At 41.4% G+C, this 25,452-nt stretch overlaps 2 protein-coding genes across 5 annotated transcripts; one reads left to right on the top strand and one right to left on the bottom strand.

The window, feature by feature from the left end:
• Positions 1 to 243: 243 nt before the first annotated feature.
• On the top strand, positions 244 to 8,799 carry rmnd1 (required for meiotic nuclear division 1 homolog). 4 transcript variants are annotated; one of them, XM_056590312.1, is made up of 13 exons: positions 244 to 350; positions 515 to 645; positions 855 to 1,285; positions 1,378 to 1,480; positions 1,691 to 1,766; positions 1,876 to 1,915; positions 2,357 to 2,457; positions 3,023 to 3,129; positions 3,417 to 3,481; positions 3,635 to 3,711; positions 4,012 to 4,132; positions 7,741 to 7,857; positions 8,530 to 8,799. In XM_056590312.1, the coding sequence occupies exons 3-13, from the start codon at positions 875 to 877 to the stop codon at positions 8,560 to 8,562; spliced, it is 1,251 nt and encodes a 416-aa protein (XP_056446287.1). In that variant the 5' UTR covers positions 244 to 350; positions 515 to 645; positions 855 to 874; the 3' UTR covers positions 8,563 to 8,799. The 4 variants fall into 4 exon arrangements, with proteins under 4 accessions (XP_056446287.1, XP_056446285.1, XP_056446286.1 ...); XM_056590310.1 differs by having other exon boundaries at positions 254 to 346; XM_056590311.1 differs by having other exon boundaries at positions 254 to 350; positions 549 to 645.
• A 103-nt stretch (positions 8,800 to 8,902) lies between these two features.
• On the bottom strand, positions 8,903 to 23,510 carry akap12a (A kinase (PRKA) anchor protein 12a). The gene is made up of 4 exons (XM_056590308.1): positions 23,232 to 23,510; positions 21,243 to 21,342; positions 10,143 to 21,077; positions 8,903 to 10,009 (listed from the first exon to the last, which is right to left on the bottom strand). Exons 1-3 carry the CDS (start codon positions 23,334 to 23,336, stop codon positions 10,171 to 10,173), a joined length of 11,112 nt encoding a protein of 3,703 aa, XP_056446283.1. The 5' UTR covers positions 23,337 to 23,510; the 3' UTR covers positions 8,903 to 10,009; positions 10,143 to 10,170.
• Between the last annotated feature and the right edge of the window lie 1,942 nt (positions 23,511 to 25,452).

Raw genomic sequence — 25,452 nt, 5'->3', positions numbered from 1 at the left:
AATTTATGTAGTATATAGTTGTTATTTAACAAATTTGTTAATTAACAAATACAATTCGATCACAACAGAGATTTGCACTCGTATACAAATTATAATAATTATAGATATACAATTATTATATTTTGCATACGAGTGCATATCTCTGTTATGATTGTATTGTATTTGTAATGCATCATTTTCGTGCAGCGTGTACAGGCGTGACGTAAAACTACGTCATACCAAACAGGAACTCGTTGTTCAAATGAAACTTTATTGAATGAACGATATTCAGTGGCATGTTCGTTGGCTGTCATCATCACATCCAGCTGATGCTTTGCTTTAAATGACAAACCTTAACAACTTCACAGTAGGTGAGACGTCTGTTGTGAGTTTAGTTTAGCCACCCGGTTGGTTTATTATGTTGAACCACCATATCAATACAGTTTGTATCATCATTCCCTGAGCAGCTAGCTGCTACAGCCTCCTGAACTGTTATGGTGTTCACAGCCATGCTTCTCTTCCTACTGTTCTCTAGTTAAAGTAGTTCTAACGACGGCAACGTTCCTCAGGATCTGACAAGTGTTGAACATTTGTCCAGCATTCATGTCCTCTCAGATCTGAGCTCTGCGCATGCGCATCCCTTCACTGAAAGTCCACTGAGCCAAGGTCAGTCTATTATTTGTCATGTATAATCGTATTCTAATAGCTTTCAAATAGTAAATTGTCTGCAGTGCCAGGTGTATGTGTGTTTGTTTGCAAGTGTTTACCTGTGTGTTTGTGTGTGTGTGTGTTCACTTATCTGCAATGGCATAAGTCCAATTGTATTTGTTATTAAGTAATTGAAGTGACATGTGTCTCCTCCTTTCTTGTTGAAGGCATCTCATCCCATGCTGAAATGCTTCTGCGGACATTGTGGTGCAGAGTGGGGGCGCGGAAGTCCATAAATAGTACATATCCTCTCCCAAGCCTCTCTGGCTTCACCAAGCAGCCCACCGCCGCTGAACCTACCCAAACAAGCAGCGTCCCGTCAAACAGACCAGCGTCTCCCTCCAGGCCCCGCTGCCTGGACGCTGGTCCATGGGATCTAATACAATACCATTCCTCCCACCAGTTGAAAGGACTCAGCAGCGTCTTGTTAGGCGGACATGGGATGTACAAGGAAAACGTTTCACAAATGCGACATTATTCCACAACCCTTGGGAAGGCGGTACTGAAAGTGGCAGTCGTACCGGGGAAAAGGATTCCAAAGGGGCCCAGAACGAAGCAGCCTTCACGGACCAATCAGCCCTTAAAGGTGGAGAACCAGGTACGTCAGAAACAACCCCGGGTGTGTCACAGGAGTCCGGGAGCCATCACCTGCTTTAGATACGTTTAGTCAATCCATTCTGCCCTTTGTAGATGATGCAGTGCATTGCCTTTGCGACGGCCGACCAGTACCACTTGCCAACCCTGAGCCACGACCTCATAAGCCACGGCTTCAGCGAGGTGGATTTACCCAGAGGTAATGTCTAGGGCTCTGGTTGTCTATGTAGACTCTAGGGGTTACGGTGTTGATTGTCAGAAAGAAAGATGCCCTGGCCCTACCTGCAGTGCAGGTAGGGTCTTATAGTAGTTGCTTATAATTCACTGTGAGTTGCTTTGGATAAAAGTCAAATGGTAGTTGCAGATAAATGATCCACAGATCACATTGTATATGTGGTTTCTTTTACAGATGCCTCGAATGCGCTCGTGATTTGCACCGAATTAGCGGCCAAGCCGGACGACGTCGCTCTGATGTTCTTCTTCAGGTAGAGCGATGCTCTGCTCCATCTCATTGTGTTCAGTGCCTTTCCTATGAACCACAGTTATCATGTGCTCGTGACAGACCTCCTCTCCTCCCCTTGTCCAACCTTTCAGGGAGGGCTCCGTGGTGTTCTGGAACGTCGAGGAGAAGACGGTGAGCCAAGCGGGGCTTTAAACGGTCAACATATACAATTGAGTTGTTATTGTCAGTCACCATCTTTGTTTTCAGAATATTTAGTTGGTGTGGATGGTTACGATAGTTAAGTTATCATCACTCTAGTTCTCTGGTTGTAGGCATAGCCAAGCCTATAAGGCGACGCCTAGTCAGCTTAGCCTACATGAAATAGAGCGATAGTTCTGTTATATGATAGTTCTGTTATTATAACTCTAGTTACATGATAGTTATGTTATCATAACTCTAGTTCTATTTCATGTAGGCTCCGTCGTCTAGGCTTTGCCTTATGAGCTTGTACCGTGCGCGCCCTCGCGTGCACGGGACAAGCCCATAAGGGACAAGTCCATAAGGCGAAGCCTACACGGCTGAGCCTACATGAAATTGAACAACATGGTGCTGTGCTTCCTGTGTCCGCTGAAGATGAAGAAGGCGATGAGGCTCCTGGAGCGGCATGAGATCCAGCCCTATGAGGTGGCCCTGGTCCACTGGGAAAACGAGGAGATCAACTATTCCATCGGAGAGTATGTTTGTTTATGGATTAACTGCTCGCTCTCCTTTCTAGAACTGAAAGGGGTGATATCATGCTTTTCCGGCTTTTTGCTTTGCTGTAGGCTGTTATGATGTATGTATACATGTTTTACGTCTGCTAAGCTAGAAAAATAGAAGTCTGAGAGTCCGGGAGTATTTCCGGACTCTCCTCATTTGTGCTCAAACTTTGCTTCCGTGACAACGTGACGTCGGACTGTGCAGTCGGCGGTGCTCAAGTGTTTACAACTTCTCGGGGGTGACAACCGTGCAAAAGGTTAGACAAATTGCAACAGAGTTGGCGTGCTGACCAATCACAGCAGACCGGGCTACTCGGGAGGGAGGGGGGCCTTAAAGCGAAATGATACAAATAAGAACGTTTTTGAAAGAAGCTAAAATTGGTTTTGCAGAAATTAAGTGTGAGAATGGGGAGAAGGGGCCTTTTTAACCTTTTTAACATACAGGCATATAATCCTATTCTAGTAGTATCCACAAATACAATTATTAATTAAATTATGATTTATGATATCACCCCTTTAATATTGTTATCCTTCTTCTCAGGGGAAATTCCAAGCTACAGCGTGGGAACTTTATGCTGAACAACGAGATGGAACAGGACGAAGCTGTTTTGGAGAAGTTTGCCTTCTCCAATGCCCTGTCTCTGTCAGGTAAACAAGTCCTGTCCTACAAACCCTTGGTGGTGGTGGCATGTGAACCATAAGATCGCCATCTTTGCTGTTTTATATTTGGACATTAACAGCATTTTCACTTGTATTGGCTGCCTATTTTGATCAACAAAAAGTATTGTATAATTTATTTTCTTTCACAAAAGATGAATCTCAGTGGGTATTTGAGCATGTGTCTTGCAGTTGTATCGATGGTAGTACTAGAGTAGTGGTTGTACGGGATGTGCAGTGCACTCTGTCTTAACCGCTTTCTCCTTGTTCTGTTCCAGTCAAGCTAGCAATATGGGAGGTGGCCTTGGACAACTTTGTAGAGTCAATTCAGCCAATCCCAGAGGTACGGTCAATCATTTATTGAGTAAAGAGAAATAAAGAAGCATGAAATGATGAGGAGGTGTATTATTTCCTGGGATTGACAGTTGCCTCTTAAAGTCCCGTTTTCTAGAACTTTCCTCAGGTCTGATTTTGGCCTCTTGTTGTTTCCGACCAGATGCTGAAGTCAGGCAACAAAGTGAAGCTGTCCAGAGCAGACGTTATGCAGAAGATTGGGGAGCTGTTTGCTTTACGGTAAAAACCTCCTCATGCTGCTCCACTGGTCGCACAGTCCTAGCACTCCTAGTCTATTTGTGTGTGTGTATGTGTGTGTAATATATTTAAGAAATAGCTATTTTCTGAGATTAAATTCATAGTGATTATTTTCTGAACTTAAGTCAATATATCACTGTGTGTGTGTGTGTGTGTGTGTGTGTGTGTGTGTGTGTGTGTGTGTGTGTGTGTGTGTGTGTGTGTGTGTGTGTGTGTGTGTGTGTGTGTGTGTGTGTGTGTGTGTGTGTGTGTGTGTGTGTGTGTGTGTGTTCTGCCTGACAGACACTGCATCAACCTGAGCTCAGATCTGCTCATGACACCGGACTTCTACTGGGACCGAGAGAACCTGGAGCAGCTCTACGACAAGACCTGCATGTTCCTCAGCATCAACCGCAGGGTCAAGGTACGACCCACTGCCACATATACTAAAGCGGCTCGAGGTGGGATTCCACAGCTGTCATTACAGTGTGCCATAGCCATCGTCTAGCGTTTAGTGGGTGAAACGCTCCGTGAGAATGACATTCCTTGATGACTTTAGGATAAAAAAAAGGGTTATTTGTTGATTGTTGCAAATCAATGAAGTTTAGACCAGCACACCGGCGCTTCTTGATTTGGTAACAATTAAATAAAAAGAGCACATTATTTAACCATTAATTAACCTTAGTTAATGCAATAATATGCATTAACTAACAGTGAGGTAATTGTTAACTATTGGTCCAGTAAACATTTACTAATGGTCTTCATGTTTACTAAGGTACCCTAAACAGTACCTTTAACTAACAAGACCTGAACTATAATACAAATACCTAACCAAAACCCTTACCCCTTTGCTAATGCTATATATTAAGGCTTATTTCTGCATTAACTAATGTTAATTAATGGTTACTGTAACCGTACAGCCTACAGGCCCTTTCAATTATGTTAATGATGCCAAGTAGAGTATGATACAAGTTCAAAGTGGAAAAGGTTGGTTTGCTGTGAACTACTGTAGTGCTCAAGCCTAACTGGTCTAAACCGCCACTACCAACCAGTGGGGCCGAGAGCTATCAAAGCATACATTTGAAATACATACAAGTGTTCTTTCTATCTGTAGAATGCAGGACGATTATGTTATTAGCTTTTTTATTAATGATTTGTATTCATTGTAGTCAAGAGTGTAATAGCAGATGGGCATCACATCAAAACATCTCAATTTAACCCAACTGCACGAGTCAGTTGCTAAGATATTCTCGGATGACAAAAGACATTCGACCAACAAGCATTACGCACTGTATTGCCTTCGAATGCAAAGTCTGCTTATTCATTTAACTCATTTTATTTTAGCGTACACTAAGCCTTACCACAAATATCTCCCACCTTTTAGAAAGAAAAAAACTCCAGTACCAAGCGGCCTCATGAACAGTTGATCTGACAAACTCCCCGCCCGATGTATATGAGCTTTAAATGCAAACAAAATAGTTAAGGAATAATATGTGTGAAGTAACCAAGAAATCAATGTGTCTGCGAACTATCTCTAAGCTTTTTCACAAGTCCCCTCTATACTATGCATAAAAGTCCCTGTACACACTTTAGGATGCTGAGGATTAATCTGATTTGAAGCGGATCATCATTGATGATACGTACATGGAAGCGATAGGATACATGGATACGATGAGCAATGGCATACCAATGGGAAATAATGTATATTATAATATGATATGTTGATCAAATGTTGCAGCAATGACTTTAATGTTTTTGATAGCTTGATTGTGTAGTGCTACAAGGCACAGTTAGAAAGACGTATCAAAATAAATACATACGTTTGATTACGTACTACTCTTCGCAAATAGGCTCGAATAGGCATGTGGTATATGGTTGAGCCTCAAATAATGTAACCTTACATATACTTTAAAGAATTTGAGGTGAAAATTAAAAGATATAATTCCCTGGTTCTAAAATATTATTATTCAAAATATATATTCATATATAATCATTACTTTTATCGTATCGTATTTCAGCAAGTTTGCGATCAAATTGTAGCCTACTTTCTTTAATTTTTTGGCAACTAAGTAGGGGAACTGAATTTGATGCAGAAGAAGTTTATTTGATAAAGAAAAATACAGGCGGAACGTAACTTGCAGAAATGTTAACTAAGCCTACGTAGGGGTGGGAATCTCTTGGCACCTCACGATTCGATTAGTTTCTGATTATGAGGTCAACGATTCGATTCTGAAGCGATTATCGATGCATCTCGATGCAACAATTTTTTTTATGTACATTTCCATACGTGATTTTCAAAAAAATATCTATACATCTGGGTTTGCTACTCAGTTTGTTAATCACTTCCTACTTTTGTGATAATCATTAAAGACATTAAAGACATATTAGATAACTATTAACTTATCTAATAGTCCATAAGAGAGAAAGCTTTGTCACAAATATGACTTTCTATGAACAATGCAATAATCAATGCAGCTTGCATTATAACACAATATGGAAGCATGCAAAAAATAGGTTTCAGTTTTATTTTATTTCTAATCTTTCTTTTCTATGTCATTAAAGGAAAAGCGGCTCTTGAATTAGAAGGAGTTCTTGTGTCTGGCTGTGAGTTTGCACGCATGCTATGCGTAGGCTGAATCACAATCGTGTCAAGACAAATCAGATTGGCCAATACACACTGAAGATAAATTCAATGATTTTAAAATGACAAAAATTATCCCTCTCTGGCGAACAGAATGTTGCAGCAGGCAAAAAAGAAGAAAAAAAAAAAAAAAAAATTTTTTTTTTCAATTCCGATTATTAATTTATCTGCATCGAGACAGAATCGTTCTAGCGAGAATCGCGATGCATCGAAGAATCGATTATTTTTCCCACCCCGGTTAGATGTCAAACGTTAGCATCCCACAGAGCGACAGTGAGGGCCAGTCCCAGCCCCTTCCTCCAGGTGGTTTCACGACAGTGAGGGCCACTCCTAGCCCCTTCCTCCAGGTGGTTTTAACGACAGTGAGGGCCACTCCTAGCCCCTTCCTCCAGGTGGTCTCTAGTCCTCTGGGCCTGCCGCCATGACCTGGTCCAACCCAGTTTTTACCATGCTGTTTACGCGCTGTTTACCAAGTGGGCACTTGACCACTTGGTTATAGAACTAGATGCAGTAACTCAATTGCACCTGGCAGCCACCAATTAAAATCATTTATTTTTGTCTATTTTAGAAACTTGGTCATGGAAAACTAATTTGTAGTTTCTCTCATATTGATCACAGTGCTTTGCTTGTTCTCTGGCTCACCTGCAATTCCATACAAATCATTTGAGAAATGACTAAACGCAAGTTAAGCCCTAGAGGGTGCTGTTACTGCACTTGAGGGGTGTTTGAGCGTGTATAATGAGAATTCCTCATTCCTTTAGCAGAAGCTTTATCCAAAGCAACATACAACAGTTAATTCACACGTTCTCACACAGGCGGCAGTCAACCACGCAATGCTCGCCAGCTCGCCAGGAGCAGTTAGGGTGAGGGTCTTGCTCAGGGACACATCGACACTCAACCTAACCTTCCGGTTACAAGTCACGAGATTTTCTCAGACTGGCAGATAATATTCTTATAATACTGTAATCATAGGGCAGTTTATTGTATTCTTATCGGTTATCAAAATGTCTCCTCAATCATCTGGAACAAATGTTTTCCATCTGAACTGACGTGTGTGTGTGTGTGTGTGTGTGTGTGTGTGTGTGTGTGTGTGTGTGTGTGTGTGTGTGTGTGTGTGTGTGTGTGTGTGTGTGTGTGTGTGTGTGTGTGTGTGTGTGTGTATAACTTACTGGACAAGTTACCTACCGCTTGTTACAATTAATAAATAAACATGAGTTTTTATTGATTAATTGTTTTGGGTTTTAAGGGCTTTCAAAATAATACTTGGTTGTCATGCTTAAACTTCAAATTTGTGAACATTGACAGTCGGTTTAACCCTTGGAGAACGGCCTCTGATAGATGAACACATAGTAGGTTGTAGTAGAATGGCGTTGTTTGTTTGTGTGTTCAAGGTGGTGAACGAGAAGCTGCAGCACTGCACAGAGCTGACCGACCTGATGAGGAACCACCTGAGTGAGAAGCACAGCCTCAGGCTGGAGTGGATGATAGTCATTCTCATCACTATAGAGGTAACCCCCATAACTCAATACTATAGAGGTAACCCCCATACCTCCTCACTATAGAGGTAACCCCCATACCTCAATACTATAGAGGTAACCCCCATACCTCAATACTATAAAGGTAACCCCCATACCTCAATAATATAGAGGTAACCCCCATACCTCAATACTATAGAGGTAACCCTCATACCTCAATACTATAGAGGTAACCCTCATACCTCAATACTATAGAGGTAACCCCCATACCTCAATACTATAAAGGTAACCCCCATACCTCAATACTATAGAGGTAACCCCAATACCATAGAGGTAACCCCCATACCTCAATAGTATAGAGGTAACCCCCATACCTCAATAGTATAGAGGTAACCCCCATACCTCAATACTATAGAGGTAACCCCCATACCTCAATACTATAGAGGTAACCCCCATACCTCAATACTATAGGTATAACCCTGAACTCCATACATGGAGTCCTTTATGATGGGCCCCCAGAGTCAATGTTTTAAGATTGACTTTGTTCATCGAAAGATATTATGATTTGAGCTGGTTTCTGTGGTATGATAATGTAATTATAATCTATTCTAATTGTATACATGTTCTATTTAGATGTCTTGGCATGAGTAAACAACACATGAGAAGGGGAGAACCTGAACTTTTTCTGCTTTTCTGGTTTTCAAGGTCATGTTTGAGCTGGCGAGAGTCCTCTTTTAAACGGTTCAACTAAGGTCGCAACCAACGTTTGGTGAAATGGCATTTACAAAAGAAGACTTCTGAATGAGAGAGAGCCACAGAGAGCCCGGATCTCTATGGAAACGAATGAGTTATAACCCTTCAATGAATGTGAATGAGCCCCTTGCTGTTGTATAATAAATTATCTTTCCTTCTCAGGCAATAAATCCTATTTAAACTCAAGCGTTTTGTTTTTGTTCTTTTCGGATGTAACTTTTCGGTATGCATTGTTTTATATTGGATTCATTTACTTACCTAACAGACTTTTTTTTTATAATTTTCTAGAAATAACCAAGTTGTGTGGGTCAGTTTTACAAAAAAAAAGAGAAAGCTTCAAATTCTTCAGACATTTATTGAAATAGAATATCATCGCAGTTGCATTTTGACCACATTTGTAAATATACTGGTGCATATGGAAACATGTAATTTTATTTAAAACATTCGTTTTTGTGTAATCTGATTGGAAGGTAGGTTAAATATATTGGTTACGCAACATACAGTTTGCTCTTACAAGCACATTTCCTGTCTCATTCTTCAGCTCTCTCATCACCAGCTGCCTTTACTGAAAATTAGCCACTGGTGGCCAAGGTGCCATGAATGGGTAGAATACAGTTAAGGCGCTGTGGATAAGTGTTATATATTACTGTAGTAGTATATTGCTTTAGTAATATATATATATATATTTATATATATATATATGCGATCTTAGCTCAGTGCAATTTAAACAAATTTGTGGTAATACATATAGAGCAGTCTGGCAATCTTGCGCTCATATCAAAATGTCTAAATTTAAAAACATCTAAGTACAAAGTTAATGCAGTTGCATCAGTATGGTCAAGAAACCGTTGTCCTGGATACGTTTATCTAGTTGGGAGTAGTTACTTACTTATTGCCTTGACTTACCACTTCTATTTGGCTTCACTTGTATAGATCCTTCTCATATCAAAATATAATGGCTGTTATACAGACTTTAGCTTTTTATATAGTTTGATTGTTTTCATATTGATTGCATTGTTTCTGTTTTTAAAACCATTTCACATTCATTTGGACCACCTATTATTACAAAAGATTTATTGCAAAGTGACTGTAAAACCGCAAATTAAAATGTTTTACCTATAAAAGCACAGGCTGTTATAAATAAAAATGCACCCAGTAAAATAATTCTAGTATGCAGTATAAGAATGTAGGTGCCTGTACTGTGTGAATGATGCTGAGGGTTTTCCGAGCTTTGAGTTTACAAGCTGTCTCTACAGCAAGAGCTGAATATATTAATTAAATTAATATGCAAATAAATAATTCTAAATGTACCCCAAAACAGTATATCGGACAATTAGATTGAAAATGTTCAATCTAAAAGTTCCATTCCGGCGGTTTTCCTTTCCTTGTTCTTCTCCTTTGTCAACAGCCTTCAACTTCCACGCAGTTCCACCTGAAGTACACATTGACAAGATCATGAATGTCATTAAAAGAGGAGTACATAGTAAGCAAACATGAATATTAGGAAAACAAGATAATCTGGTGATTGCTTTAATATTTGAAATAAGCCATTTAAAAAGTCTCACCCTTTCTTGATTTTGGAGTTCGGAGGAATTAGTCCAGCTCCTTGCAAATCAAACTTTGTGGATCCTCCAGGGCAATAGCAAAGTCTTCCCCTTCTCTCTCTAATTCATGTATTTCTCCTATTGCTTGTATTTCTTCTGAGCTACTTTCTTCCTCAATGTGAGCATGCCCAGTTGTATCCAGGAACACTTCTTCTTGGTCTTCGGGCTGAGATACTTCCAATTGACTTTGCACAGACTCTTGGGGTTCATTCCCAGTCTTCTCTGCACCTTCTTGCTTGCCAATGTCCTCCTCTGCATCTAACCAGACGTCCTGCTCCAGTTCCCCTTCCCATTGGGAGACAGGTTCTGCTGACTCGACAACAACCTCAGGCTGAACCGGCGGACTTGATGGCACCGTTCTCTCCGCTTGTTCAACGTGCACTAAGCGTTGCTGTTTCGTTTCTAAAGGTTCCTCAGCAAAGTGAGCTGGCCCCGTTTGACTCAGGAACACGACTTGCTCTAAGCCAACTTGTAGTGCCACTGGTTCCACCTGAATCATCTCCCTCGTTGAATCTAATTCTTGAACCAGTCCTGTGACTTCTAACACCCGAGTTACTGAAACCTCAGATACGCATGCCTCCTGTAGTCTCTCGGGTACTTCTGCCATTTGGATTGTTCTCGCTTTTTCTATTGCCTCTTCTGCTTGGACACCAACCTCAGGTCGTTCACGCTGTGTTAAGGGGTCTTTCATTTCTGTGAACGCTATTTGAATGTTTGGTTCCACTTTCTTTTTCCCTTGAAGTTCCGTTGCCTCCATTTGTATCTTGGGTTCTACTTTCTCTGTTAGCTGAATTTCTGTTGCCTCTTCATTTTTGATAGTTGGTTCTCCTTCCTGACTTGGTGTAACCATCTCACAAGGGTGAGTTTGCTCCTGTTTTGCATCCATAATTTCCTTCACAGCTACTTCCTGTGGTGAAAATGATGAATCATCTATGAGATGTGCATCAACTTTAGTTTTCTCAAGATCTATTGCCTCTATTGCTTGGACAACAACTTTAACGGTGACCTTTATGTTGGTCAGCGCAATTTTAATGTTTTGTTCAGCTTCCTCTGTCACTGGAAACTCTGTTCCCTCCATTTGTATTTTGGGTGCCACATTCACATTGACCTCAGACACCTGGATCTGGCGTTTCTGTTCGGTTCCTAATTCTTTTACCTCCTTTTGAATGTTAGGTTCTATTTTCTCCAATCCTTGAAGTTCTGTCACTTCAATTTTAATAGTTGGATCTTCTTTTTCTTTTTCAAGTTCAGTTACCTCCATTTGTATGTTGGATTCAACATTTTCTGTTGCCTGAATTTCTTCCACCCCCATTTCTGAAGTTGGTTGCACTTTCTCAGATGAGGTTATTATTTGAGGTACTACTATTGCCTGTTTGGCCTCAATCGTTTCAATTGCAGCTAATAGCTCTGGGGAACACGATGAATCCTCTTCTATGACATTCTTGTCTGATTCCTTTTTTAATTCAACTTCAGTTTCATCCAGATCTGGTTTGAGTTTATATATGGCGACATTGTCTGTAGTCGCAAAAACTATATTTGAGGCGGTTTCCTCTTCATTTCCAATTTCAGTTTCAGATAGAACTTCTGGTGCTGTTCTTTCGATCGATGCATCAGACTCCTTTTTTGTTAATTTTTGAGCCTCTAATTCAGTTGGTTCACTTTTGATAATTTCTGTTCCTTTTTGTTCATCAGTTGGTGGAGTGACAATAACTTGTACTGCAGACCCAGGCTCTTCCTTCAAACAAGACTCCTCCTTTGCCACTTTGTCAGACACTTCTGTCTGGTTTTTCTGTTGATCTACCTCCTTTGCGGTGACATTATCCATCTTATCAAGCATCTCCTCCTCTGTCGCCAGGGAGGTGTAGACATTCTGTACTTCATTTTGAACTATACAGCCAATGTCCATGCCCTCTTTGGCATCTGTGACTCCCATCTCCTCAGCTGATTTGACCTCAACATCTCCCTTGCTTTTTTTGGCCATCTCTATCATGCCCTCCTCCACACATGGTTCCAGGACCCTGACATGCTCTACAGTGTCCTGGGGCTCTTCTTCAGTTGCCATGACATCTAACAAAGGTTCCCTAATGTTTGGTGTTTCTCTGTTGGCGTCATGATCCATTGAGGTTTGGACGCCGCATGCTTGCATTGCAGCACCATCTTCATCCTGCATTGCTGCAACATCCTCAACCATTTCTGCATTTTCTTCAGCCCCAGCAAGTTTATCGATATCACCCTCATCATTTACTGCATTAGAGACCACTTCATGGCTAGGTTCAGGCACTACTAAGGCCACATAGTCTTGTACTTGTTGTTTTTCAAATACTTCGGGTAGAATTGTCTCCCGGTTAATCAACACCAATTTCACTGCCGTTGGGGCCTCCAACATCTCGGCAACTTCTGTTACAGAGTTAACAGAACCATTGTCTGTGTCTGGAGTAGGGATAACTTCAGATAGAACATGTTCCTGAAGCGCTTGGGGTACACTTGTGTCTGAGTTGATAGAGTCTATGTGAACTTCTGTTGATCCATCCAATAATTTTGCAATGTCTGCAAACTCATGTTCATTTTTGACAGCACACTGTCTGGGAATTTCATCAGGGTCTCCAACTACAGTTCTGAGCACTTTCTTAATGAGCTCTTGTGCTATCAGTACTTCTGCTTCCTCTCCAGCTTCAGCTGTTGTAGAAGCAGAGGCATTTTCTCCATTAGTTACTGGGATGTCAGATAGAACTTGCTTTCCAATAACCTCAACCATACTGGACCCCAAAACCAGAGGGGCTATTTGTACAGTAGGTGGAGCTTCAAACTCTGTTTGAACAACTTTACAATCTTGTTCTACGACTCTCTGCTGGGGACTTTCATGAGGGTCATCGTTCCCGGTTGGAAGCGCATTACCCCCAACCACTTGTAGCAGTACCTCAGTTTTATTTTCAACTACAGCTGTCACTGAGACAGAGGCTCCATTGGGGACTGGGATGTTTTGAGATACAACTTGCTTTTCAAGAATTTCAACAATATCAGCATTGGAATCCAGCAAAGCTACCTGATCAAATGTCGATGCTTCCAGTTCCTTTGTGACTTCAGTGACCTGGACATCTGTAACTGAAATGTGCTGTGGTTCTTCATTGAGGTTGCTTTCTATAGAAACAGGCTCTTTTACCAACAATGATTGCTCTGAATAAATTACTTTAGCATTTTCCACTGTAATCAAGGTGTTGGCTTTCTCTGCATCAGATCCTAGCTCTTCAGTAACTTGCTTTTCAATAACCTCAACAATACTGGAATCCGAAGTCAGAGGGGTAATTTGTACATGAGATGGAGCTTCAAACTCTGACAGCTTAGCTACTTCCCCATCTTTTAACACATTCTGTTGGGGAATTTCATTAGGGTCATAATCCAAGTTTGAAACCGTTTTAACCACAAGAGCTTGCTGCAATATCTCAGTTTCATTCTCAATTTCAGCTGTCACTGAGGCTACATCGTGAACTAGGATGTCTTCAGATATATCCTGCTTTTCAAGAACCTCAACGATACCAGCATTAAAGTCCACAGAATCTTCATCAATAGTTGTTGATGCTTCCAATTCCTTAGTAATGTCAGCGATCTGAAGAACATCTGTGAATGAAATGTGCTGTGGTTCCACAATAAGATCGCTTTCTACAACCACAAGCTCTTTTTCCAACAAACATCGCTCTGGTTGAGTTACAGTTTCTTTGTCTTCCTCAACTGAACTGATGGGTTGGGCATCCTCTGCATTAGATCCTAGGTCTTCAAATGTAACTTGCTCTTCAAAAATCTCAACAATACTGGACTCTGAAATCAGAGGTGCTGGATGAAGAGTAGGTGGAACCTCAAACTCTGTTGACACCTGAACTTCATCATTTTCCTTTACCACACTCTGTTGGGGAATTTCATTAGGGTCATAATCCTTGGTTGGAAGCTGTTCAACCATTTGAGCTTCCTCTGTCAGTACCCCAGTTTCATTCTCAACTTCAGCGGTCACTGAGACAGAGGATCCTTCATGTACTGGGATTTCTCCAGATTGAACTTTATTTTCTAGAACCTCAACAATACCAGCAGAAGCTAAATTAATATGTGTTTGTGGATCCAATTCCTTTGTGACTTCAGAAACCTGGACATCATCTTTGACTGAAATGTGCTGCGGTTCCTCACTACGGTCACTTTCCACAATTACAAGCTCTTTTTCCAACAGTGATTGCGCTGATTGAATTACAGTTTCTTTCTCATCTTCAACTTGTATCAGGGTGCTGGCATTTTCTGCGTTAGATTCGAGATTTTTAGATACACCTCGCTGTTCAAGAACTTCAACGATACCAGCATTATAGTCCACAGAAACTACATCAATAGATGTTGATGCTTCCAATTCCTTAGTAATGTCAGCGATTTGAACAACATCTGTAACTGAAATGTGCTGTGCTTCCTCAATAAAATCACTTTCTACAGTTACCAGCTCTTTTTCTAACAAACATCGCTCTGGTTGAGTTACACTTTCTTTATCTTCTTCAACTGTACTGACGGGTTGGGCATTCTCTGCATTAGATCCTAGGTCATCAAATGTAACTTGCTCTACAATAATCAGAACAACACTGGACTCTGAAATCAGAGGGGCTGTATGAAGAGTAGGTGGAGCATCAGACTCTATTAACACCTTAACTACTTCATCATCTTCTTTTACCACACTCTGTTGGGGAATTTCATTGGGGTCATAGTCCATGGTTGGAAGCTGTTCAACCACAAGAGCTTCCTCTGTTAGTACCCCAGTTTCCTTCTCAACTTCAGCTGTCATGGAGACCAAGGGTCCTTCGGGTACTAGGATGTCTCCAGATAGATCTTTATTTCCAAGAACCTCAACAATACCAGCATTAGAGTCAACAGAAGCTAAATGAATAAGTGCCGGTGGATCCAATTCCTTTGTGACTTCAGCGACCTGGGTATCATCTGTGACTGAAATGTGCTGCGGTTCCTCACTAACGTCACTTTCCACAATTACATGCTCTTTTAACAACAGCGATTTCGCTGATTGAGTTACAGTTTCTTTCTCATCTTCAACTTGTATCAGGGTGCTGGCATTAACTGCATTGAACTCAAGGTCTTCAGATACACCTTGCTTTTCATGAACTTCAACGATACCAGCATTAGAGTCCACAGAAGCTAAATAAACAAATGTTGTTGCTTGCAATTCCTTTGTAAATTCAGCAACCTGGAAATCTTCTGTAACTGAACTTTGCTGTGGTTCCTCACTAAGGTCGCTTTCTACCGTCGAAAGCTCTTTTTCCAAAAATGATTGCTCTGGTTGAGTTACAGTTGCTTTCTCATCTTCAAATGTAATGACGGGGTCGGCATTTTCTGCATTAGATAATAGGTTTTGAGATGTAACTTGCTTTTCAATACCCTCAACAATACTAAATAGTGGATTCAGAGGGGCAATTTGAACAGCAGGTGGAGCTTCAACCTCTGTTGACACATTAACTACTTCAGCCTCTTCTTTAGCAACACTCTGTTGGGGAATTTCATTGGGGTCATAGTCCATGGTTGGAAGTTGTTCAACCACAAGAGCTTCCTCTGTTAGTACCCTAGTTTCCTTCTCAACTTCAGCTGTCATGGAGACCAAGGGTCCTTCGGGTACTAGGATGTCTCCAGATAGATCTTTATTTCCAAGAACCTCAACAATACCAGCATTAGAGTCAACAGAAGCTAAATGAATATGTGCCGGTGGATCCAATTCCTTTGTGACTTCAGCGACCTGGGTATCATCTGTGACTGAAATGTGCTGCGGTTCCTCACTAACGTCACTTTCCATAATTACATGCTCTTTTAACAACAGCGATTTCGCTGATTGAGTTACAGTTTCTTTCTCATCTTCAACTTGTATCAGGGTGCTGAAATTAACTGCATTGAACTCGAGGTCTTCAGATACACCTTGCTTTTCATGAACTTCAACGATACCAGCATTAGAGTCCACAGAAGCTAAATAAACAGATGTTGTTGCTTGCAATTCCTTTGTAAATTCAGCAACCTGGAAATCTTCTGTAACTGAACCTTTCTGTGGTTCCTCACTAAGGTCGCTTTCTACAGTCGAAAGCTCTTTTTCAAACAATGATTGCTCTGGTTGAGTTACAGTTGCTTTCTCATCTTCAAATGTAATGACGGGGTCGGCATTTTCTGCATTAGATAATAGGTTTTGAGATGTAACTTCCTTTTCAATACCCTCAACAATACTAAACAGTGGATTCAGAGGGGCAATTTGAACAGCAGGTGGAGCTTCAACCTCTGTTGACACATTAACTACTTCAGCCTCTTCTTTAGCAACACTCTGTTGGGGAATTTCATTGGGGTCATCGTAAGCCATTGTTGGTGGTTTTTCCAGAAGAAATCGCTCTATCCCTGTTTCATTCTCAACTTTATCTGTCACAGAGGCAGAGGCTCTATCTTGTTCTGGGATGTCTTCAGATACTTGCTTTTCAAGAACCTCAACGATGGCAGTATTAGAATCCACAGAGGCTTCATGAGTAGATGTTATTGGTTTCAACTCCTTAGTAACATCAGCGACCTGGACATAATCTGTAATTGAAATTGCGAGAAGTTCCTCACTAACGACACTTTCGACAGTTAAATGCCCTTTAGACAACAATGATTGCTTTGACTGCGTTGCGTTTTCTTTCTCATCTGCACCTGTAATCGAGGTGCATGCATTTTCTGTGAGGGATCCTATGATGTCTTCTGATGTAATTAGCTGTTGATGGATCGCAACATTTCTGGCTTCAGAGTTCAGAGTGCCCAAATGGACAGACTGTGATGTTTTTAATTCATCAGTCACTTCAGTTAGTATGCCATCTTCTTGAATTAGAACTTGTCTGGTTGCATCGCAAGGGTCCTTCTCTCTAGAAACAAGCTCTTTCTCTACAAAACCTTGCTCAGTAACAATTGTAGCCTCCTTTTCAACTTTCGTCTTGGCCTCTTCTGCTTGGGACTCTGCAATGTCTTCAGTTATTAACTGTTTTTCAAGTAATTGAACAACACTCACATCAGAAATTATAGAGGCCACAAATTGTGAAGTCAATGTTTCCAATTGATCTGGCACTTCAGTAGGTTGGCCATCTTCATGACCTAACACTTCCCTGGGTTCTTCACAAGGGTCATTTGCTCTGTAAATATGCTCTCTCTCTGCCAAGCCTTGCTCAGATACTGCCGCAGCCTTCTTTTCCACTTCACTTGTTGATGAAGGAAGGGCATTTTCTGCTTGGAACTCTGCATTGTCTTCAGTTATAACCTGTTTTTCAACTGCCTGATTATTGGTATCATTATGAATCACAGATGTCATGGGATTAGACATTACTTCTTCCAATTCATCTTCTCCAACTGAAGTGTGCTGTGGTACTTCTTTAGGTTCTCGTTCTCGTGTTGCAAGGCGTTTCTCGGTCAAATCCTCCAGTACTGGACTATCTTCAGTTATCACCTTATGTTCCAGTACCTGAACATTGCTTTCTTCACTTTCTTCAACAGACCTTTCTGAATGCAGTTCACCTGTTACTTCTGTGGTTTCGTCTCCATCCTCACAGAGAGCATCTTGTAAAATCTCGGCGACGTCTTCTTTTATATACATTTCTGTTTCCAGCAGAGTGTGTTCGATTTGTTCTTTTGCTTCAGTGGAGGGAGAACTGTCAGGTACAGTTGAGTCTTGTTCTGGAATATCTTCAGTCATAGATTGGCTTTGAAGTTCTTGAACACCTTGCTCTGCTTGCCCCACGTCCACAGATGGAAATGAGTGTAGCTGACTATTAGTCTTGTCTGCTTTCATTATGACTTCTTCAGGTTCAATAGGTGCTGACACTGGCACATGTCCAAACTCAGCAACCCCTACCTCGACAACTAAGAGCCCATGTTGTTCCTCATACCCAACACTAAGCTCAGCGACATCTTGCATCTGTTCACCACTCAGTATGTGACTTCCTTTAGCAATTTCATCGGTAGGTGTAGCTTCTGAATTAGACACACACGCATCAGTAAGTGTAAGTGTTTCAGACTCATCAACCATTTCCTCGCTTTGGACTTGAATTGTGGCCTCAACATATGAGTCGTTTCCAGGGGGCGCCATTTCATGATCTTGCTCATTATCGTTCTTGTGGTCGTCTATTGAAGTTTCAGACACATTTACATTCTCAGCCGGGGGCAAAACAGCTGAGGTCTTAGCCTTATTACCTTCAGATGAAGAATATGTCACCAGTTGGCTCTCATTAATGTTTTTAAGTTCTTCATCAACAGACATCCCAGCAGTATGAAACTCCTCAGTCGTATCTTCAGATAAACACTGTGTGTAAATTGTTTCTGTCATGTCTGAAAAGCACTCTGCCTCTGCAACTCTGTCAATTGCATCAAATGCTTCAACAGTAAAACCAGTACATAGCAAAGTAGCGTTGGAAGTTTGGTGTGTTGTCAAAATTGTGAGTTCTTTTGAGAAGGATGACTCCAATTTGTGAGAAGGGACAGAACCAGCAATTCTTTCGGGATACTGGTCACTTGTGCTCTCTACGGCGTCATTCTGGGTTGCAGAAATGGATTCCACAACTTGACGGAGGAGGTTGTCTGTTTCTTTGACGTCATAGTCCGCTGGCACTGGTGTTGTGTTGCCAGATGTTTTTGAAGAGTCTGTCAACTGTGATACTGCTGAAACCATCTCTGTTTCATCTTCTACTGTTATATCTATGGGCTCTGGTGCAGTAACAGCCTCAGATGCGAACTCTATTACATCTGCAATTGTGTCGTCTCTTGCTGCATCGTCAGCAAATGAGGCAGGCGTGGCTATGCTCTCCTCGATTAGACCTTCCTCCGGGATGTCACTGAGCAGTTGAAGCTTACTGACAATCTCTGACAGATCTTCCACTTCTTCCATGGAAGCAGGGCTTGTAGATGTCAGTTTTTCTAAAGCATTTTCAGTGTCCTTAGTCCCTTTAGGCAAGGCTGGTGTGCTGTCACACATAACTACTGCATCTGTTGTCTGACCAGTGAGCTCCTCTTGTTCTTTTGGGGCTTCAGCTTCAGCTGTTTGACTTTCTAGCATTGCCTGTATTTTTCCTTGACTCTCTGTTACAGGTATGTCAAATTCGGACAAAGGAATAATTGCAGGTGTATCTGAGTCTTCCTCGTCTGAATGTTCTTCTCTTTCAGGCTTATCGGAAGGTACTTCCTCTTGCTTTTCATATGGTCTCCTCTTCCTTCGTCCAGGGAGAAATTTCTTTAATGAAAAGGATGATTCGTCCTGGATGATTTCACTATCTGAGGTGTGCTCCTTGGTTTCCTCTCCATCTCTAGATTTCCGTTTTGGTGTGACCAGACGTTTTAATGATTTCCATGTTGACCCTTCGTCGTCTGAGGGACTTCTTCCATGCTCTGGGGAAGAGGCTAGGTTATCCTCCATCTCATGTGAACTGTCCAGGTCTGTAGCATGTCTTGATTCAGCTGCTGCTCTGTTATCATCTCCCTCAGTTCTAGCTTTCTGTTCATCAGCACTTGAACTTTTTCTGCTCCTTCTGTTTCCAGAACCACACAAGAGTGAGTCCCATGAAACAATTGAATCTTTCCTCTTCCTGCTTTCCTCTGTGTTCCCATCTTCTATTTCTTCTCCCTCACTTAGCTTTGGTTCCTCCGGTTTGCTTGATACAATGACCTCCTCGTTACTCAGAGTGGAGTTTTTCTGGAACTTCTTAGGAGTAAGAAGTCTTTTCAACGTCTCCCAGGCACTTTCCTCCAACTTTTTCACCTCTTCTGGAGCCACTTTTGGGCTTTCGTCTGTTGTACTCTCGGTTGACTCTACTGACGATTGCAAAGGGCAGGTAACGCGCTCAACGGAGTCTGATGATTTCTTCCTCCCTTGTTGCTTTGTGGAGACCTTCTTCAAGTTAGCCCCAGAAAGCAGACGTTGTAGTGAGCTACTTGGAAATTTGACCTTCTCTTCAGAACTGAGCAGTTCATCATTGGCATTAACAAGGTTTTCTCCAGTTCCATGATCATTATTTGTCGGGGCTGATTCGCGCATGACCTCCTCATTTCCATTTTTTGTTTTCTGCTTTTCCTCAACCACAGCTCTTTCAGCCTTCGGGAAAAGCTCATGTTGTGCCAAGTCTTTTCCAATTCCTTCTATCCCGCCCGGTTCCTCTCTATCCATGTCTACCGATTCTTTCTGATTCGTCTTGTTTTTTAGGCTTTCCTCTTCGGCTGGTTTCTTCTTTTTCCGTAGACTAGAAAAGATTCCTGTTGTAAAGAATACCTTAATGGGAGACAGCCCCTCCTCTTCAGCAGAGTCCTGTGGACATGATCCTCCAGGCTCTACTTCTGACCTGACACCCTCTGTGTCGGCTTGGGCCAAAATCCCTTCTGTAGCTTCCTGATCCACCTCCGTTGCCGCGGGGGTTTTGTGTTCAACGTCCTCCTGGATGTTCTCCTCAGATGTCATGTCCGTCACCGTGGGGCAGGTCGTGGATTCATTGTCAGCCGAGTCCTGTGCCGTGTGAGGATCGCCATTGTTCTCGCAAGTCTCGCTCGTGCTTTCGTTTGCCCCGTCGCAGGTGTCCCCCGGGATGCACGGCGCCACCTCTTGGTTGGGGAGAACATCAGAAGCTATCTCAGCTGGTTTATCATCTGGGCCCTGCTTGAGGGTTAATTTCAGACTGATGTTGCTGAAGAATCTCCTGAAGCCTTTATTGATTTCGTTCATCTTATCCTCTTGATCGTTTAGCGATGCCTCATCGGCTTCGGGATCAGAATCTGTCACATCGTTGATCTCCACGTCCTCTAACAGTGCTTCCTTGTCGTCCACCGTCGCAAATGTATCGGAAACATCTTCTCTTGCAGAAACCAGGGGTGATTCTGTGTCACAGACTGAACAGGAGAAAACAAGATGTCACACTTCAAACAGCAGATGGTGCAACATGTACTAGCTACATGGTAGCAAAGACAACATAATCAAGGAAGAAATTGTGTTTTTTTAGTAAATGAGGCTATTCATACAGTGGAAAACCTTAAACACTGTATGTAAATACTTACGGTCATCAATGAACTCATCTTCGAGGTGATCGTTTAGTTCTGCTAGTGGGCCATCTGATTTCCCATGCAGACCGGAGATCTGTGTATCATTTTCGGGAAGCTGAAATGTAAAACATGAGGTGGAGTATTTACATTAACTATTCTTTTTCCATTCATTTGCATTCACACCTACTAGAATACATTAAAACACCACAGATAATTACACTTTTCAGACATAACAAGTGTGTTATTGTAACCATTTTTTTAATGTTTCTTATTTACTAAAGACAGGGGGTGTGGCCCATCTAAAAACATGTTAGATCCACCGACACACACACGCTGTCTAGGACTTTGTTTGTTATCCACACACAAAATGTTTGAGGATATGTTATTAGTAACACAGTTGTGTCAGATTATAAGATTCAAACCTCCAGCAGCAATGGCAGCAGACCTATTCTCAAATTCCTGTCTATATATAGGTCATTGTGTCAATGGTTATAATGGACAACCAATATAATATTTATAAGGGTATTTGGTCACCAAATCTCGAAGTGAATAAAGCCACATTTTGCCTTGTATTTCAACCATGGCAGTAGACATAGAAGATGCATGTACATATAAGGGGGTCGGGTGGCAATGGTAAAAAAACATTTTCCCCTGCATTTGTGAGTGCCACTGTCTTTGAATATGAATATATATATATATATATGTATACATTTTGCCTCACCTATATATTAGGGCATGATGACTTGCACTATTAATTCTATGCATCCAGTGAATCCAAATGTGTTTATGAAGGCCAGAGGCCTACCGAGGATAAAGAGGAAGCTGATTCTCCTTCCTTAAATATGTTTACTTTTAAAGAAGACAAGTTTACATTGGGACCGGATTTTCTCTATTTATAATAATTTAAAGTCGAAACGTTAACCAGCCAATATTCTGTTTAACCAGCTGTCATTCTATTAAACCAGCCTACTGTTCTTCAAGCCCAAAGTCCATTGAAATTAGAAGAAAAATAAGATAATTTCAAGTTTAATAGCCTATCATAGGGCTACTACCCATGCAGATCACAGAGGCCACTTAACATTTCTTATATCAGACATCAGACACACACAAATAGACAACCACTAACCATAGAATAGGGCAATTATATCCTGCATAACAGTTATAACCCTGCCCTCCCCAAAGGGGCAGCACAGCCAGTCAGGCTGGCTGTTCAAGACGGACTTGGGATGGTGCACGCTAAGATTCAATGCTGCCCAAGTGCAGGGTGCAGCTAGAAGGAAATTCCATCTCAGATTATTGGATCAAAGAATTAAAGTTTTTCTAAGCCTGGACATACTGCTTTGTGATTTACTGCCTTGTTTTCTGCCACAATTAGCTGCCTATGTGACCATCTTCAACATAAACCATCTATGTCAGGTCAATTAATCAACTTAAAGTGAAGTGGCTAGACCTGGCACAAATGTAAACAGGAAGTAGGCTATGAAAACTGTATATGGTTGGTGAGAAATAGCAATAGTTATATAGAAGAGAATAAAAACCTCATAAAAGGCTTTTCTGATTAGGCCTGCAACTACTTATCTCCTCAAGTGAATGGTGCTTAAATCAATTGAAACAAAGATTCCATCTCTATGTCTATGCTTTCATTGAAATGTTGGCAGCAACACACTGCAGTGGAAGGCGTGCTTTAAAAAAAAAAACAGCATAGAAGTTTGAGGCGTTTCATCAACAATAGCTGCACAGCCCATCACCAAAGCAAATGGAACTTGGAAGCAATGTTTACCTTATCCATAAACCTTAAATTTAACATTACCTAGGCGTTATACCACGACCCGGTGCCTGTCTGATCAGTGACGATGGCAGGGATTACATATTAGGAGTTGATAATGTATTAAAAGTATCACCAAATTAAAGTTAAAACACTTAGGCCTTTTCGACGATGATATATTAAGGTCTACACAGGGCCTATTATAATTTAATTACTATTTTTAAATGCAAATGCGATACCTTGTCTTCCACGTTGCAGTCTCCGCTATCCTGAGCCCGACCACTATCCGTATCTCTCTCAGCATCCTGCTCAGCGTCCCGCGGTGCAGACTGCGTGTCCCCCATCGTCTCGGGTTGCTGCGGAGAGCTGGTACTCCAAGGATGAAGAGCCTCGCTGTTCGAAGAGGAGAGTCGAAGATATCCAGAGACCGCGCACCAGTCGAGAGCTGTGTGCACATGAGCTCATGTGCTGCTGCGGACTCGCTACTGATGCCAAGTCTTTTAGAGGAAACACCTCCCTTGGTACAGTCACATGAAGGTGAGACCATCCCGGACCGGTCCGCCACGGCACGCCTCCCTCTCACTGCATCAAAGATAAATATATAATAAAGAGCCCCGTAGACTAATGCCACATCATGCAGAGCTAAGCCTGCACAGTTATGATATGCAGTTGGTCTTGGGGGCATCAGGCTTGACATAAGTCCTCTTCTGACGATGAAAACCGACCATACATTCGCCTACATTTGTGATGACACAAAGGCTTGTGTTTTAGGACGATTGTTCTGAATCAGATTCATATCAAAACATGCATTACCCAGTTTTGGTGGGGATACAATATTAGCATACTAGTACTCTTTACAACATAATAATGTAAGCATAGGCATATATATTTAATTAGAATGACACGCATAAATCCAATTTGTATGTATAATTGAGCTACAAATATAAATTTGCCACATTTCTAAAGGGAACTATACAAGCTCAGTCTGTGTAATAAGCAAGTTAATGTGATTACAGGGTGTATCCCACGGTTCTGAGAGCAGATGTTTGCTCATTAGTCCCTCAACTGTTACGAGTTTGAAACCGTTCTCAAAACAATCCTGTGTCAGTGTTAGGCCTATGTATTCTCGGATTTGAAGAAAGGAAAATGGTTTTATTATTATTTAGATATTAAATCCACATAGGGAATCGATAAGGTAATTTGCTATAGGTCTATGCATATGAGGCCAATTCCTATATTTCTTATAACAATATGCTATAACAATACATTCCCATTAGAATTTTTTGAGTTTTGTGTTGTGCTATTGGTCTTATGATAGGTTACTAATTAAAAATGAACAGTTACATTTAAGGAACATAATCAAACTTTTAATACTCAATACTCATTGAGTATCATGCAAAAGCAGTGAAAACAGTGGATCGAGTTCAACTGGAAACATGGAACTTAAATCGAACCCCATCAATAAACCTTTTTCACTTCGAGGTATATCGATTAGAGAAGCTTTTCAGCAGGGTTTTACGTTGGCAGGTGCCAGCGGCTCTTGGTAGAGTTCAAATCCCTAAAATAAACTTGACATATGTATTCTCTTTCTGCTTATTAGTTCACACAAGAGTGAGGCATTCTCACCTCTGATGAAATCCTTGCAGGAGAGAAAGCATGCGACACAGAAAAGACTCGCAGAGTAAAGAAAGTTCAGTTGGAATTACAAATCAACTGACAGGTCAAGTGTAGCTCCCAGGAAGAAATCTTTTCATGATGTTATTCGGACATTAACAGGGACATGAGGGCAGAATATCACGAGCAACATAAACAAGCATCCACCGGGACGGCCTGAGAAGTGCTCATCTGTTCCCTACAGTCCTAGATATGATTGGATTAGTCCATGTTTAGTACTAGTCAGCCATGACAGAATGGGCAGATGAAGAGAGGCTTTGAAAGAAGATTCCAATTCCAATGCAGGAATTTTTACTTATTAAACAGATTTTTTGACGAATGAGACCGTCAAGAACTCATGTTGATGTGGTTTGATTTGAAGCAACGATATCTTGAGAGATTAAAGAGATGCATGCTCACTGATAGTAGATGCTAAGTTAAAAAGCCATAGGCCCTACCTGAAGCTTTTCTGATTCAAAACACTTCGTATCGGCCTTTATGGGCGAAAAAACAACAGCATTGAGTGAAACATTTTAAGAACTAGAAAGACACATGACAACATGTTAATTTAATAAGATTCTCTGGTACAGTGGTGTGTTTGTTCAACCGGCTAATAAGTTGAATTTATTAGTGAGCGGGCCTGGCCCACAGCTAAGGTAACTGGAAACAGCTGATGTTTTCTTCGCTGATTACAGATCGCGGGACTGTGTACAGGATGCAGCAAGGCGGTGGTCCATACACAAGCAACTATTTTACTTCATGCTGAGGTGTGTTGGTTTTCCTCTTTGGCCTTCTATTCTATAGATC

Source organism: Gadus chalcogrammus, chromosome 5, assembly GCF_026213295.1.
Source record: "Gadus chalcogrammus isolate NIFS_2021 chromosome 5, NIFS_Gcha_1.0, whole genome shotgun sequence".
In the NCBI taxonomy this organism is placed as follows: Eukaryota; Metazoa; Chordata; class Actinopteri; order Gadiformes; family Gadidae; genus Gadus; species Gadus chalcogrammus.
The sequence above is the reverse complement of the archived record's forward strand: the minus strand, read 5'-3'. Positions and strand labels throughout refer to the sequence as shown.

Excerpts from the sequence above, each read along its gene's own strand:
- rmnd1 (XM_056590309.1), top strand. The coding sequence starts at position 323 with ATGACAAACCTTAACAACTTCACA. Across the intron at positions 2,458-3,022 it reads ATCAACTATTCCATCGGAGA|GGGAAATTCCAAGCTACAGC; the intron begins GTATGTTTGTTT and ends CCTTCTTCTCAG. Across the intron at positions 7,858-8,529 it reads TCATTCTCATCACTATAGAG|GTCATGTTTGAGCTGGCGAG; the intron begins GTAACCCCCATA and ends CTGGTTTTCAAG.
- akap12a (XM_056590308.1), bottom strand. The coding sequence starts at position 23,336 with ATGGGGGACACGCAGTCTGCACCGCGGGACGCTGAGCAGGATGCTGAG. Across the intron at positions 21,343-23,231 it reads ACTGCAACGTGGAAGACAAG|CTTCCCGAAAATGATACACA; the intron begins GTATCGCATTTG and ends TTTACATTTCAG. Across the intron at positions 21,078-21,242 it reads AGATGAGTTCATTGATGACC|TCTGTGACACAGAATCACCC; the intron begins GTAAGTATTTAC and ends TCTCCTGTTCAG.